Below are 15,856 nucleotides of genomic sequence, written 5' to 3'. Positions count from 1 at the left end.
TTGATATTAATATATATATGAAAATCCCTGAAGGATTTAAGATGCCTGAAGCACAAAGTTCAAAACCCAGAGAATGTTATTCTGTGAAATTACAAAGATCGTTATATGGGTTAAAGCAATCTGGTCGAATGTGGTTAATCGACTAAGTGATCACTTGATGAAAAAGGGATATGTAAATAATTCAATATGCCCTTGTGTTTTCATTAAGAAAACAACATCCGGATGCGTAATTATTGCTGTATATGTTGATGATTTAAACATCATTGGAACGAATAAGAAAATTCAAGAAGTTGTGTCATACTTGAAGGAAGAATTTGAAATGAAGGATCTTGGAAAAACCAAGTATTGTCTGGGTTTACAAATTGAACAAAAAGAATGTGGAATGTTTGTTCACCAGACAAATTATACAGAAAAGATCCTTAAACGTTTTAATATGGATAAAGCAAATCCTTTAAGTACTCCAATGGTTGTTAGATCATTAAACATAGAAAAGGATCCATTCTGTCCATGTGAAGATGATGAAGATATTCTTGGTCCAGAAGTACCATATCTAAGTGCCATCGGTGCCCTTATGTACCTTACAAATTGTACAAGGCCTGATATATCTTTTGCCGTGAATCTGTTGGCAAGATTTAGCACATATCCAACAAAGTGACACTGGAACGGAATTAAACATATATTCCGTTATCTACGAGGAACGACAGACTTAGGACTTTTGTATTCAAAAGATGCTAATCCAAGTATAATTGGTTATGCTGATGCTGGATACTTATCTGATCCACACAAGGCACGTTCCCAAACTGGATATGTATTTACTCGTGGAGGCACTGCAATATCTTGGCGTTCTCAGAAACAAACGCTCGTAACAACTTCATCAAATCATGCCGAGATTATTGCACTACATGAAGCAAGTCGTGAATGTGTGTGGTTAAAATCAATGACCCAACATATCCAAATTTCATGCGGATTATCATCTGATGAGAAGCCTGTGATACTATATGAAGATAATGATGCATGTGTTGCTCAAATGAAAGAAGGATACATAAAAAGCGACGGAACTAAACATATTCCTCCTAAGTTCTTCGCATTTACCAAGGAGCTTGAGAAGAATAGATGTATTGATGTTCGTCACATTCAATCAAGTGAAAACTCATCAGACCTCTTCACAAAGGCACTTCCTACGTCAATATTCAGAAAGCACATATATAATATTGGGATGCGCAATCTACGAAATTTGTGAAGAATTGTTCATGTCAACATCAGGGAGAGTTTACGTGACTGCACTCTTTTTCCCTTACTATGATTTTTATCCCAATGGGTTTTTCCAAGTAAGGTTTTTAACGAGGCAGTACAAAAACACGTAATGAAGACATCATCGTATCATGATCATCATCACAAGGGAGAGTATTGAAAAATAATATTTAAAATGTGTGTATTGAATATTTGAATGTTGAAAATAAGAGTTGTAAATATTGAAAATTAGTGTGTGATGATGTAGGTAATGATGTATTTTATTTTTGGATTATTTGTAAAGATTTCCTATAAATAGATCTCTCATTTGTGAAGAAAATCACAATTGAGTAGAGAGAAAAATATTATAAAGTGTGTAGTTTGGTAAATTTTGAGAGTTTGAGATTTTTAGTTTTTATCATAAATTTTTACTTTTTCTCAACAAATATCAAGTTGTCTTAGTTTTTTTCCCCCATTTTTTTAAAAAAAATTGTAGAAAAGTTGACCAAATGTCCACTCATGGCTTTTGTCCTCACTCCTTTCTCTTCACGTGAGACCCCGATTTTGAAATCCTCGAGACCCGGAAGTCCTTCTAAATTACAAAAATCTATGTGAGACGATTTTACAAATCGTATTTTGTGAGACATATATCTTATTTGGGTCAATCTATGAAAAAATATACTTTTTATGTTAATAATATTACTTTTATTGTGAATATAAATAGGATTGACCAATCCCACAAATAAAGATTCGTGAAACCGTGTCACAAAATACCTGCTCAATAGTCAACTCTCTTTTACAACAAAAATATCGTCCAATTTTTTAGATTTACTTAAAACACATTAAAAATAATGACGTTGGATATAGTAAAGATATAAAATAATGCTTTATTAGGTAATATCTCACTAACATATAAAGTATAAATAAAAATATTGAATGATGACCTCAGCGTCTACTACTCCAACCTAGCAAGTCCAAGAGAACTACATCAACAAGATTGGATATTTCCATTGATGACTATAATACTACCTCCAACTCTGCCACCACCATGCCGCCGCCGTCCCCGTATTCCTCCGCCTGCAAGCCCACCACTTTCATCTTTCTTGCAGTATTCCTTATATTGTTGACCAGCCTAGCAACATCCCACCCTTGCTCAACTCTGCCAGCCAAAACCCATACCTTGTGCCCACCTTTCACCACTGCACCGCCATTTCCTTTCTCATTCTCCGCCGGCTGCGGTCACCCGTCCTTCCGAATCTACTGCTCACCGCCGTTGCGCGCCACCATTTCAATAAACAAACTATCATTCTCAGTCCTCCAATTTGAGCCCAACTCAACCTCTCTCACCATCTCCCCCAATCCACTCCCCCTGCCCGCACCTCGCCTCAATAATTGCTCTTCCCCTCAAATCATTTCCGCTTTCAACAGATCCATTTCATTTTCCGGGTCAATATTTCGGGTCTCGGAATCTTCGTGCTCCCGACTTTCCGCTCTGAAACCATGCCCGCCTCCAAATCTACCCAACTGTAGCCGGTGTTCTTGGGAATGCAAGCTTATTAAAAATCCTTTGTATCTTATACACGACTGCGGCAGCTCCTACGGCCGCCACCGCAAAGACTTTCAACCGGAATGCCAGGTTGATGTTCTTGGAGCTCTGGACAGTATATTGAAATTTGGGATTGAAATAGAGTGGGACGAAGATCAAGATTCTTACTTTGGGAGCTGCAAATCTTGCAGACTCAGAAATGGAATCTGTGGGTTTAATTCAACAGATCCCAATAAATCATTCGTTTGTTTTCCGTCTCAAACCACAATCAAACAGCAAAGCCCGAATAGGGTTGCCATTTTGTCCATTATTTTCTTGTTTATTTGTTCTTTGATTGCTCTCTCAGTCATTATTGTGATATTCGGGTCGAGAAGAAAAGCTCTGAAGAATGCAGAAGAAGATCCCACGATTATTTTCCTTCGGCGGCACCGGTCCGCCAGTCTACTTCCGCCTGTATTCACCTTCGAAGAGCTCGACTCTGCCACCAATTGTTTCGACCCAAAACGGAAAATCGGCGATGGAGGATTCGGTGCAGTGTACTTAGGCCAGCTCCAAGATGGTAGATTAGTTGCGGTGAAACACCTCCACAAGCAAAACTCGGCCGCAGACGGTGGAGCTAAAGGGTTCACCACAAAGTCATTTTGCAATGAGATCTTGATATTGTCATCGATAAACCATCCAAATTTGGTTAAACTTCATGGGTATTGCAGTGATCCAAGAGGCCTAATCCTGGTGTATGATTATGTACCTAATGGCACTCTAGCTGAACATCTTCATGGAAAGAAGAATATATACAGAAAAGGGGCGTTAACATGGAATGCTAGAATCGATATTGCAGTCCAAACGGCCATGGCCATTGAGTATCTGCACTTCTCAGTAGTGCCCCCTGTAGTTCACAGAGACATAACCACATCAAACATATTTATAGAGAAAGACATGAGAGTGAAATTGGGGGACTTCGGGTTGTCTAGACTTTTAGTATGCTCTGAAACAGCTCTTTCTACGGATAACTCATCCGAAGGTGTTTGGACGGGGCCTCAGGGCACTCCAGGGTATCTGGATCCCGATTATTATAGGTCGTTCAGGTTGAACGAGAAGAGCGATATATATAGCTTCGGAGTCGTGTTGTTAGAATTGATAACAGGGATGAGAGCTGTTGATGAAAAGAGGGAGAAGAGGGAGATGACATTGGTTGACATGGCAGTGCCAAGAATCCAAATGGGGCTGTTGCATCAAGTGGTGGATCCTGTTTTAGTTGTGGATGGGGAAGCCATGGAGGGAGTTAACTCGGTGGTGGAGCTTGCATTCCGTTGTGTTGCGGCTGATAAAGATGATAGGCCAGACGCCAGGGACGTGGCGGCTGAGCTGAGGAGGATAAAGGGTCGAGGACGAGGCAGTGGTGGTGTTCTGAAGTGTTCAAATTCGAGTAATGTGGTCGTTCCTGATGAGTTCGTAGGTCTAATGGTTTGAACAGAATGTTGTGAACATGGGTTGCTTGGTTCAATTTATGTTGTGGAGTTCACCACTACGTCGTGCACACAATCGCATTCGGACCTTTCGATGTTTCATTTGCCATTTGTTTCACTAGGTTTATCAAAAATAGTTTTGAGACCAGATTTGGAGTGAACTCTTGTGGTCCGAAGGGATGATTAGTTGAACATTGTTAGACTATGTGTGACAGAACACACGTTGTAGGAAACTTCTATGGATGATTTGATTGGTTTTTGGGGTTGAATACAATGTTAGCATATTAGTCTTGTATTTTTGCTTCAATTCAATCGAGCTTCTCCCATTACGTTTAAAAATGACTTGTTATTTATTTGCACGCATATGCAAATATTTCGAAGCTTCATTTTTGGTTTAGACTCTAGAAAATGATGGAATACGCAAGATTGAAAATTTGTAGTTACATCCATTATTGTAAAATTTTAAAAACAATAAATGTTGCCGACCATTGTTTCATATATCAATGTAACTTGAACGAGACTACTAGGATTCTTTTATCATATTAATAACATTGGATTTACATTAACAACAAACTTTTCTAGATAAAATCACATGTACGTGTATGGTCTAGATTCTCCCTAGTTAAAGTGAGAAAAATCAAAACTAGTGGCGGGACCATACGTAATCGAGTGTCGTTTTTTGCATCGTGCTACCATTTTTTAATTCTAAATTCATTTCATCAGTTGAACGAAACTTTACGTGAGATGGTCTCACGAATCGTATTTTGCAAGACATATATTTTATTTAGGTCATCTATGAAAAAATATTAATTTTTGTGCTAAGAGTATTATTTTTTATTGTAAATATTGATATGGTCGACTCGTCTCACAAATAAAGATATGTAAGATCGTCTCACAAAAGACTTACTCATTCAATTTTATACGGAGTAAAAAATAAGACGAGTGTCACATGAGTGAAGAATAAACAAATGACAAAAACTTGTGTGGGACGGTCTCACAGGTCATATTTTGTGAGACGGATCTATTATTTGGGTCATCAATGAAAAAATATTATTTTTTATACTAATAGTATTATTTTTTATTGTGAATATCGATAGGATTGATCCGTTTCACAAATAAAAATTCGTAAAATCATCTCACCATAAACCTACTCTAAATTGATATATTATAAGAAAATACGTCGTCGAGTTCAATTTTACACCACTGGTGTGTTGACCACGTCACTTCTTGCATCTACATAATAAATATTTCAACGACTTTGCTTCTGCCATCGTAACCTCGTGAGACCGTACTCTCGGAACAATATTCTTGATTGTATGAATTGGTGTTATATTTATAAATTATAATATAATTAATAATAAAATAAATTAGATTTTTGTAATATTTTAACCAATATGTATTAATCTTACAAAAGAAAACGAAATCAAATCGAGTTCTAACACAAAAGTTGATATATTTTCAAAGAAGATTTTAACTCAAATAGTCAAATGTCATTTGATTTTTCAGAAAAGTAAATTTTATTTAAATTTTTAAAAAATAAATATTTTTGACTTTTCAGAATAATAAAAATCATTTGAAATCCACTTTTAACATATACATATAATTTAATTAAAATTGATATGGTTCAAATTCTATTACATAAGTTAATTAATTTTCATTCACTGTTAAAAAAAAATCAAACACTTACTACCAATATTTCTTCTTCGTCTTCTTCTGCACTCTCCTGATAATGGCTTCCAATGAAGTCAAGCTTCTAAGTTCTTGGATAAGCCCGTTTGTGTTGCGGGCCAAAATCGCACTAAACATCAAGCGGGTCGAGTTTGAGTCCATACCCGAAAACCTTTCTGCGAAGAGCGATCTTCTTCTGAGATCCAATCCTGTCCACAAGAAAGTCCCGGTTCTCATTCATGGCCACAGGATCATCTGTGAATCTCTCATCATTGTTCAGTATGTTGATGAAGTCTGGGCCTCTGGGCCCGGTATTCTTCCCTCTGATCACTATGATCGGGCCACAGCCCGGTTTTGGGCTGCTTACATTGATGAAAAGGTCAGGATTTCTTCATTTCTTTAGTTTTATTCTCTTTTCTCTCTGGTCTCGGTACAGATACAAAATAAGTAAAAATCAGCACATCGACCATCCCTTGAGTATGCCATAATATCATCCAATCTATATTCCTTCAACCCGTTTTTGGCAAATCAAAAAGTGCTCCATCTTATGATACTCGACGAAATCTTTGTTGTTTTATTAAAAGTTATAGTTCCCGACGTTTCATCAAATCAAAAATTTTAAGACCATGGGACAATCTGAGTATTTTTTATTGTTGCAGAACAAAGACAGTTATTACTCGATTATTCTTTAATAATTGTACCATTTTGAAGACATGACCTTTAACCCTGTTGCCAATATCAGCATTCAGTGCCGATCATTTTGCTTGGTTGCTCAATCATGTGAATTGATTAAGAATTTTTAAAACTTTTTTATTACTATATTTGATTTCATTCAAAATCCAATGTCGGATAATTACCATAATTTTAGAGGAGACATCTGTTTGAAGCATATCAGTTACAATTCGTTTGTTATACTAAATAATGTTTTTTACACCATAATTGGTGAAAGTGGAATATGAATATAAAATCTAGGAGTAGGTCTTTTATGAGACGGTCTCACGAATCTTTATTTGTGAGACGGGTCAATCCTACCGATATTCACAATAAAAAGTTATACTCTTAGCACGAATCTTTATTTATGAGACGGTCTCACGAATCTTTATTTGTGAGACGGACTTTACCTTTTTGAGCTTGATTTTTGTGAGCTACCCATTAATGTCTAGGTAAAAGCTCTCATAAGCATGATCCTGCCTATAATCTTGGTCTCTTGAAAGCTCAGCTCGGGAGGTTAGCCATAACATTTCAATTCGGCGTGATAACCTAATCTAGGAGGTCGGATCGGGTCATGCTGGGAGGTCGGCATGTGAGGTCAGCATGCGAGCTTGGCACCATCTTTTCTGTCATGATTACGAGCGTTGGGAGGTCGGCTGAGATGACCTCCCGCCAATTTCGTGCGAGTGAGAGGACTTCTTGTCGAGGCTCTATCACGTAGATGACCTCCCAGGAATTTCTGAATGATGGGCCATTAACTATCTGGGCTACCGAGAAAGGGCCAGACCTATCTTCGGTCCGTGGGTATCACGAGTCCCCCCTCAAGTCGAGCTGACGTTGTAGACCAGAAGCTCGTGGTTGTCTGAACTCTCGGTGGCCCATGGCTGTTCTTGGCTGGTTGTCCTGAGCTTAGAGGTATTTAGTTGTGCTGAGCTAAGATGCAAAGTTCTGGGATGTCCTGATCTAAACGGCAAAGCTCTTGGCTGAGCTATGAGTTCTTAGCTGTCCTGAACTGAGAGGCAAAACTCCAAGCTAGGCTAAGCTACGAGGCCAAGTTCTCACCTGTGCTGAGTTAAATGACAAAGTTCTTGTTGAGCTGAGCTGAGATGCGAATTTCTACGTCATGTTGGTTCCCACCCTGAATATGAAACGTCACTATCATTTGTCATTCCAACGTCTAGTTTCACGCATTTCGAGATGATCTTGGCCGTTCAATCAGTTTGAAATCAACAGTCTGATCTCCTCATGGTCCTTCTATAAATACTATCCACCCCCATTCATTCAGACTTTACATTTCCCTCATTTCACCTCGGCTCCGACCTTCAAAAAGAATTCTCCTTTTTTCTAACTCCCGATCTCCCACCATTAGGTATTCTTCTTATGGCCTCCCCAAACTTTCCTTCCCAGTCGACCTCTGAGGAGGTCCTCCGTGAGGTGGATTAGTATGATCCCCTCGTGGAGGTCGCCTCTGGGTCAGATGAGCGTCCTGAGACCGAGGGGGTCAGCTCCCGCCTATCTACTGGTGATGATGGCGCAGTCCCGAACTAGCTCGGTCCCTATCATCCCGAGGAGCCAATTAGGACTTGTGATCCTTGGTTCGAGCTCTACTCTTCATGGTTAGATGCCTCAGACGAGGGTCGGCTCCGAGCTCTCTCCCATGCCTTTTCTGATTATGAATTGGTCTTTACTCATTCTGAGGAGAGGGCTCATGATCCCCCTCCTGGCTACTATACCTTCTATGAAGATCAGCTAGAAGGTGGCCTCCGATTTCCTCTCCCCTCCTTTTTTCAACAGCTCAGCAAATTCTACCAGACCTACCCCGGCCAGTTTATCCCCAATGCTTTCCGTACCTTATGCGATTTTGTTGTTCTTGTCAAAGCCTTAGCTTTTGAGGTTGATCCTCTCTCTTTCTCTCATTTCAACCTTCCCAAGAGGTCAGAAGAGGGTCCCTTCTACTTCTCAGTCCGCCCCAATTTCCAGTTCTACGAGGGTGCCCCGAGTTCTAACAAATTCTGTAAAATTCACTTTTTTTTTCGTCAAACCCTCCTTTTTGGACTCATGATTTTTCTTGTCCCACTCTTTCCCAGAGTCATTATTCTCATTGTGCTTATCCTCTATCTCGTCATCTGTCTTATTCCAAATTTTCTCCCCCATATCAACATTTTGTGGCTGCCATTTCTTCTGTCCATGAACCTCGTTCATATCATGAGGCAAATTCAAGATCCTAGATGGAAAAATGCCATGGATTTGGAACTTGCTGCCTTGGAATCAAACCACACTTGGGATGTGGTTGCTCTTCCACCAAATATTAAACCTGTTGGCTGTCGTTGGGTATACAAAATTAAGTATAATGCCGATGGATCAGTGGATAAATTCAAAGCACGCTTAGTTGCGAAAGGTTATACTCAGCAACCGGGTATTGACTTCCACGATACCTTTTCTCCCACAGCTAAGATTGTCACTATCCGCTGTTTGTTGAGTTTAGCAGCTGTATATCATTGGCCTGTTACACAAATGGATGTGGCCAACGCTTTTCTTCAAGGTGATATCGATGAAGAGATATTTATGACTCTTCCCCTTGGTTATCATATTCAAGACAAATGACAGGCGTGTCGATTGCGTAAGTCGTCGTATGGACTTAAGCAAGCTTCTCGCCAATGGAATATCAAATTCGCTAGTATCATGGGTATTGCAGGTTACACTCAATCGCAGCATGATCATTCCTTATTTGTTCGCAAAGACTCTGACCAGCTTACTGTTCTTGTGGTCTATGTAGACGACATAATTATTACTGGAAGTAATGCCAAAATGATCTCTGATTTAAAAGATTTTCTGCATTCTCAATTGCAAATCCGTGATCTTGGGAGATTGAAGCATTTTTTGGGCATTGAATTTGCTCGTTCTCGTGATGGCATTTTTTTCAATCAAAGGAAATATGCTCTTGAGCTTATTCAGGATGTTGGTGTTTCCGGCAGCAAGCCTTTTTTCCACTCCCATGGAGCAACACAAGAAGTTCACCACAGTGGAATTAGATTCCATTATCACTCAAACTTCCGATGTTCAACCAGATGATCCCTTACTGCCAGATAGAGATGCTTATCAACGATTGATCGGTCGATTGGTTTATCTTACCATCACACGGCCTGACATTTGTTATGTTGTGCAGCATCTCAGTCAATTTATGCATTCTCCAAAGAAATCCCATATGGATGCTGCTGTTAGAGTGGTGAAATACCTCAAAAACTCTCCTGGTTTGGGTATCTTGTTGCCTTCCCAAAATTCATTAACACTTTTTGCGTACTGCGACTCTGATTGGGCTTCTTGTCCTATGTCTCGACGTTCATTAACTGGTTTTTGTATTAAACTTGGTGGCTCCTTGTTGTCTTGGCACACCAAGAAACAGAATACCGTGTCCAGATCTTCTACTGAGGCTGAATATCGGGCCATGGCCACTACCGCTTGTGAGGTTGTTTGGATCCATGGTCTTCTTCGTGATATGGGTCTTTCCTTGTCCAGTCCAACACATCTATTCTGTGATAATAAGGCTGCACTCCATATAGCTGCGAACCCGATGTATCACGAGCGTACTAAGCACATTGAGATTGACTGTCATTTGATTCGAGAGAAAATTAAACTGGTGATTATTCAACCAGTTCACATCTCTACTGATCATCAACTCGCTGACGTCTTCACCAAGAGTTTGGGCAGAGAGCAACATGCATTTTTATTGTCCAAGCTTGGTCTTTGAAATCTATACCAAGCTTGCGGGGGGTGTGTTAGCTAGTGTTGGTTATAGTGTTGGTTAGTAAGCCTTGGGTCAACACAATAAACGTGTTTTCTCATATTACGTTTCTTATAGGTGTTCAATTACTATAAATAGCTATTGATTGTCTTTGTAAACGGTTAATGAATGAATAAAGAAGCATTCTCAGAATCATTTCTTCCGCACTTTATCAGTATGTTGATGAAGTCTGGGCCTCTGGGCCCGGGATTCTTCCCTCTGATCCCTATGATCGGGCTACAGCCCGGTTTTGGGCTGCTTACATTGATGAGAAGGTCAGGATTTCTTCATTTCTTTAGTTTTATTCTCTTCTCTCTCTAGTCTCAGTACATATACAAAATTAAGTAAAAATCAGCACATCGACCATCCCTTGAGTATGTGATAACATCATCCAATATATATTTCTTCAACCCGTTTTTGGCAAATCAACAAGTGCTCCATCTTATGATACTCGACGAAATCTTTGTTGTTTTATTAAAAGTTATAGTTCCCGACGTTTCATCAAATCAAAAATTTTAAGACCATGGGACAATCTGAGTATTTTTTATTGTCGCAGAACAAAGACAGTTATTACTCAATTATTCTTTAATAATTGTACCATTTTGAAGACATGACCTTTAACCCTGTTGCCAATATCAGCATTCAGTGCCGATCATTTTGCTTGGTTGCTCAATCATGTGAATTGATTAAGAATTTTTAAAACTTTTTTATTACTATATTTGATTTCATTCAAAATCCAATGTCGGATAATTACCATAATTTTAGAGGAGAAATCTGTTTGAAGCATATCAGTTACAATTCGTTTGTTATACTAAATAATGTTTTTTACACCATAATTGGTGAAAGTGGAATATGAATATAAAATCTAGGAGTATGTCTTTTATGAGACGGTCTCACGAATCTTTATTTGTGAGACGGGTCAATCCTACCGATATTCACAATAAAAAGTTATACTCTTAGCATAAAAATTAATACTTTTTCATGAATGACCCAAATAAGAGATCTGTATCACAAAATACGACCCGTGAGACCGTCTCACACAAGTTTTTGTCAAAATCTAGTTATTTCCATCTATATATACATATGTATAAATGTAATTCTCATCAATTTATTAAAGCATTTAAAACATGGCCTTGTTAAATAACATATAAAACAAATAAGATAGTTCTTGTCATGACATAATTCTGATTTCAACATTGAAAAAGAAACAATTTAATTGTGCAGTGGTATCCAAACTTAAGGGCAGCGCTGGTGATTGAGGGAGAGGAAGCTAAGAAGGCAAACCTAGAGGAAATAACTCAGGGACTTGCTTTATTTGAGAACACCTTCACAAAATGTAGCAAAGGTAAAAAGTTCTTTGGAGGTGACACCATTGGCTACTTGGACATTGCGTTAGGTTGTTTCTTGGCATGGCTTCGAGTTATAGAAAGAATCAATAATGTCATCTTGCTTGATGAAGCCAAGACTCCTCGTTTGTTCAGATGGGCGCATGATTTTTCGGCCGAACCCGATGTTAAATCCGATATGCCCGAGACGGATAAACTCTTCGAGTATTCGAAAGGTTTCATGCTGAAGCTTAAGGCACTGGACAAGAAGAAATAATCCCATGGTGTTTATTGTGTGTGTTTTTCGGATGAGATAAATAAATAAATAGACTGTCGATGGATTGTTTACTTAGATGAAAGAGATTTGATGTGATAAAATTGTATGAGTATTAAGATGCTTGAGTTGGATATGGATAGTAATGAATAATAATAATATGTTTAGTTTTAATTGATTGAATTTGAGTTAAGATGGTTATCTTTTTATTACTTGATTAATGTAAATAAAAATAATATATTAAAGATAATATTGTGATTTTATATGCAATGATATGACAAATAATTAATGGATTGTTTTATTGTAATTATAATTTAACATTTTATTGAATGAGATTAATTTTTTTATGCAATCTAATTTTTACGGATCTTTATTCGTGAGATGAGTCACTCTACTTCAATTAAGTGCAAACTACAAGTTTATCCATATAAACATTAATCTGGATGAATATTCATGGAAAGTTCAAAATTTAATCAACGATAAAGTATGCATAAACAAAAGAAAAATTACAGTTTATGGGGAAAATAGAGGTAAACGTAATAAGCACTATTTTAGTTGTAACTTTTTAAGCGATCAAACCTATCAATTATACACTCTAAACCAATGATGAATATCACAAAAATTGTACTTATATTAAATGAATAAGCATGTGAAGCAAATATTGGTATTGATTGAGGGACAAATTTTACTTATATTTATGATCTGATACTAATATATGATTTTTAAGTACCTAAACATGTGAAGCAAATATTGGTATTGATGACAGATTTGTATTTTTTGAAGAAAATGAGTAAGAAATATTTAAAATATGGTACTGATGTATGATATTTGAGTGCTAACTGTTTTAGATATGGTACAAAATATAATATTTTGAGTACAAAATTGTAACAACTTTATTAACTTCAACATTTGCTACACATGTTTGGGTAGTCAAAAATCATACCATGATTCAAGCTCTCATTATGAGTGAAATGAATGAAGAACGTAATGGTAATGATGTGATCCGGGTGAAATTGATGAGTCGGGTCGGATGCTCCACCGAATCTACTATCAAGATGTTGGGAAAAATAAGAGCAAGACGTCTGGATTAAAAGCTTGCTTCCCGGGATAGATGTGAGGATCTGCAATCAAGAAAGTAACCACGTGAATGGGCGTCGGAGGGGTATCTGACGTGACCACTCCGATGCATAAGTCAGTAGAGAACTCAAGCAAGAAACCAATGTAACCAAGTGATGGTTGTGGGATTGGTGTGGAATGTGAGTAGTAAATGCACAATAAATGAGTGCATTCAATATTTGAATAAAGAGTAAATGCAAAGAGTAAACCTGATATTTATAGTAGGAGATGTAATGATGACCTCGTTCTTTGTGTTGAGCATTAATTATAGTAGGGCGGCTGATTATACCCTATTATTCTGACATGTCAAATCCCATACTAGCCACATCCAGCCTACCTGATTTTGTCAACCACTTGCATTGGTGTCAGAGATAAGTCGGCCGCACACACCCTACTTTGTCGGCGTAATTAAATGTGACACGTTTATCGAAGTGGCCCGGGTAGAGTGCCTCTCAGGAATTTACATGAGATCCCGGCCATCCAACAGCCCCGGTAGTTTAAGTCCGGGTGTTCCAATGGCCCGGTCTCCCGACTGGCCTCTTCACATATTCTCCCTGTCAAGTCATGCTCCCAACGTCCCAGGCAATTTGAGATCCAGATTTCTACTCAGACTATCATCTTATTGACTCAGGAATAATCCACCCTCCTGACCCGGGCACCACTCATGGCCCGGCTCCAATGCCCGGGATACACCGAGCATTATCCATGACCTGGGACATCCCAGGGTATCATCACTCCCTCCTTAAATAGTCGGGTTATAGTCATACTCGCTGTCCCGATCAGACTGGTGTGCCCGGTCAGGAGAAATATTTTGTCGTTTAGTCTCTCCGAGACGATAGGGATGATGTCACCCTATCAGTGCTGACGTAAGCCCTAGCATTAAAATCTTGTCAGAGGCTCTTCATTTTCCGAGGAAAATCATTGCATCAGGGCTTTTTCGTATACCGAGAAAAATCATCACGACGCTTCGATTTCCGCGCTAATCTTTTCAAATATCCCCCGCAATTCCCTATGTCGATCTCATCCGTTCATTAGTTTCGTGATCAACAGTGGGGATTAACTCCTCCCCCTATATATAGTAATTCACTGGTTTTTCAAAAATCACTTGCAAATTCGAACTAGTGGCCAAACTCTGCCAAATTTTTCTCTCAAGCTTTCTGACGTGCACATCCTAGCTCCGGTGGTCTTCTGCATTTACCAGCCACTTCTCACCATTTATCCGCCGTAAGTCCCTCCTCCCTTACTGGTTTTACTTCCCTTTTTCGATCATGTCGAATTCCACTTCTTCTACTTCCGGTCAAAACGTCAGGGGACGGTCAGAGGGTAACTCCTCGACCCCTTCTGAAACTTCGGAGCACACTCCCATTGCCATACCTATTCCTTCTTTTCGACCTCTTTTAAAATAAAAAACCACAGCTTCCTCTTCCCGACTCGCTAGTTTCCGGGGTAAAGACAAGGTAGCAGGGCCACTGTGGTTTTCTACAGTGACCTATACTCTTTGCCCGAGAAATCTAGAAGAAATCCGGTCTTTAGGCTCCCTCCCCTCAACTTATAAAATCAAAATCCCTGAGCCTAACGATCACCCGGACACTCCACCCCCTGGTTTCCAAACTTTTTTCTTAGAACAACTCAAGAGTGGTCTTTGATTCCCCATCCACCATTTCTTCGAGGGAATCGCTCGGTTTTTTGGTCTTCCCATGAATCACCTTCATCCTAATGCTTTTAGGATCATGGCCGCTACCTTTATTCTCTTTCGTATGAAAAATATCCCAATTAATTCTTCCATTTTTCATTTTTTCTACTCTTGCCGGTTCAATGATGTGGTCTTTTCTTTCATGGCCCGGATGCATTACCGGTTTCTAATAGACATCCCTTTTTCCTTGAAGGGGTGGAAAACGAAGTTTTTCTTTTTGCAAATCACAACCCCTGTTACCTGCTCGACTGGCTTCTTACATTCAATGCCAGAGCATCCGGAAGTTCCCCGGGACTTTAAACTTCTCTCACCTTTTATCCATGCCCGGGAAGCCTTGGAAAACCAGTCCTTCCTTTCGTCCGTGTTGATTGGGTGGGGGGGGCAATCTGGTTCATTATGGGATAGGGCCCCGGCCTGAAGATCCTGTGGACCAGGTCATAGATGCATTTGGTCAAGCCGAGTCACAGGCCGGTAAATTACTCTCCCCTCTGTATTTTATTTTTCTAACTCCCAACTTTGGTGCAGTAGAAGAAGACATGATTAAGGCCAGTCTTCTCGAGGCGGCCGCTAAGAGGAAGGCCGAGCAAAAACAAGCTTGGGCAGAGAAGAGGGCCCGGGAGGCTCAAGAAGAAGAAGAACGCCGAGCCCGGGCAGAGGCTGTGGCGCGGGAAGAATCCGTTCCTACTAGGGAGGAGACTGCCCCTCTGGTTAGCGAGGAGGACCCGGCTCCTTTAAACCACCGAAAGAGGAAAGCGGCTGCGGATCCAATCATAGAGACAATCACCGTGGAGGAGGAGCCCGAGGTGTCTACCCAATCACCCATTCCTCCCGGTTCTTCTGCTGGTCCCCATCTCCAGGGTGGGGCTTCCTCGGATTTGCCAAATCTTTTTGGCGATGAAGTGAGCACAGATCTTACCAAGATGGTGCGAGGCTTTCTCCGTCCTATTGAGGTGGATCATCTAAAGAGACTTCATCCAAACCAGAAATTGTATGAAGGGGTTTCCCGATCCTTTTCTGTGAGTCCAATTTACCTTTCTTTCTCCTTT

The 15,856-nt window shown here is 39.5% G+C and overlaps 2 protein-coding genes across 3 annotated transcripts; both read left to right on the top strand.

Annotated features, from left to right (window-relative positions):
* The first annotated feature begins 2,174 nt into the window (after positions 1–2,174).
* LOC142543476 (LEAF RUST 10 DISEASE-RESISTANCE LOCUS RECEPTOR-LIKE PROTEIN KINASE-like 1.5) lies at positions 2,175–4,595 on the top strand. The gene has a single exon (XM_075650766.1). It carries the CDS (start codon positions 2,279–2,281, stop codon positions 4,244–4,246), a length of 1,968 nt encoding a protein of 655 aa, XP_075506881.1. The 5' UTR covers positions 2,175–2,278; the 3' UTR covers positions 4,247–4,595.
* Positions 4,596–5,907: 1,312 nt separating this feature from the next.
* On the top strand, positions 5,908–12,055 carry LOC142543475 (glutathione S-transferase U17-like). 2 transcript variants are annotated; one of them, XM_075650765.1, is made up of 2 exons: positions 5,908–6,289; positions 11,627–12,055. In XM_075650765.1, exons 1-2 carry the CDS (start codon positions 5,972–5,974, stop codon positions 12,002–12,004), a joined length of 696 nt encoding a protein of 231 aa, XP_075506880.1. In that variant the 5' UTR covers positions 5,908–5,971; the 3' UTR covers positions 12,005–12,055. The 2 variants fall into 2 exon arrangements, 1 of the variants encoding a protein (XP_075506880.1); XR_012819761.1 differs by lacking the exon at positions 5,908–6,289 and adding an exon at positions 10,517–10,677 and having other exon boundaries at positions 11,627–11,854.
* Positions 12,056–15,856: the final 3,801 nt, after the last annotated feature.

The sequence above is a fragment of the Primulina tabacum genome, chromosome 4 (assembly GCF_025594145.1).
Source record: "Primulina tabacum isolate GXHZ01 chromosome 4, ASM2559414v2, whole genome shotgun sequence".
Taxonomy (NCBI): Eukaryota; Viridiplantae; Streptophyta; class Magnoliopsida; order Lamiales; family Gesneriaceae; genus Primulina; species Primulina tabacum.
The sequence above is the reverse complement of the archived record's forward strand: the minus strand, read 5'-3'. Positions and strand labels throughout refer to the sequence as shown.

Coding starts and splice junctions, on each gene's coding strand:
- LOC142543476 (XM_075650766.1), top strand. CDS start 2,279: ATGCCGCCGCCGTCCCCGTATTCCTCCGCCTGCAAGCCCACCACTTTC.
- LOC142543475 (XM_075650765.1), top strand. CDS start 5,972: ATGGCTTCCAATGAAGTCAAGCTTCTAAGTTCTTGGATAAGCCCGTTT. Junction 6,290..11,626: donor CTGCTTACATTGATGAAAAG/GTCAGGATTTCT, acceptor TTAATTGTGCAG/TGGTATCCAAACTTAAGGGC.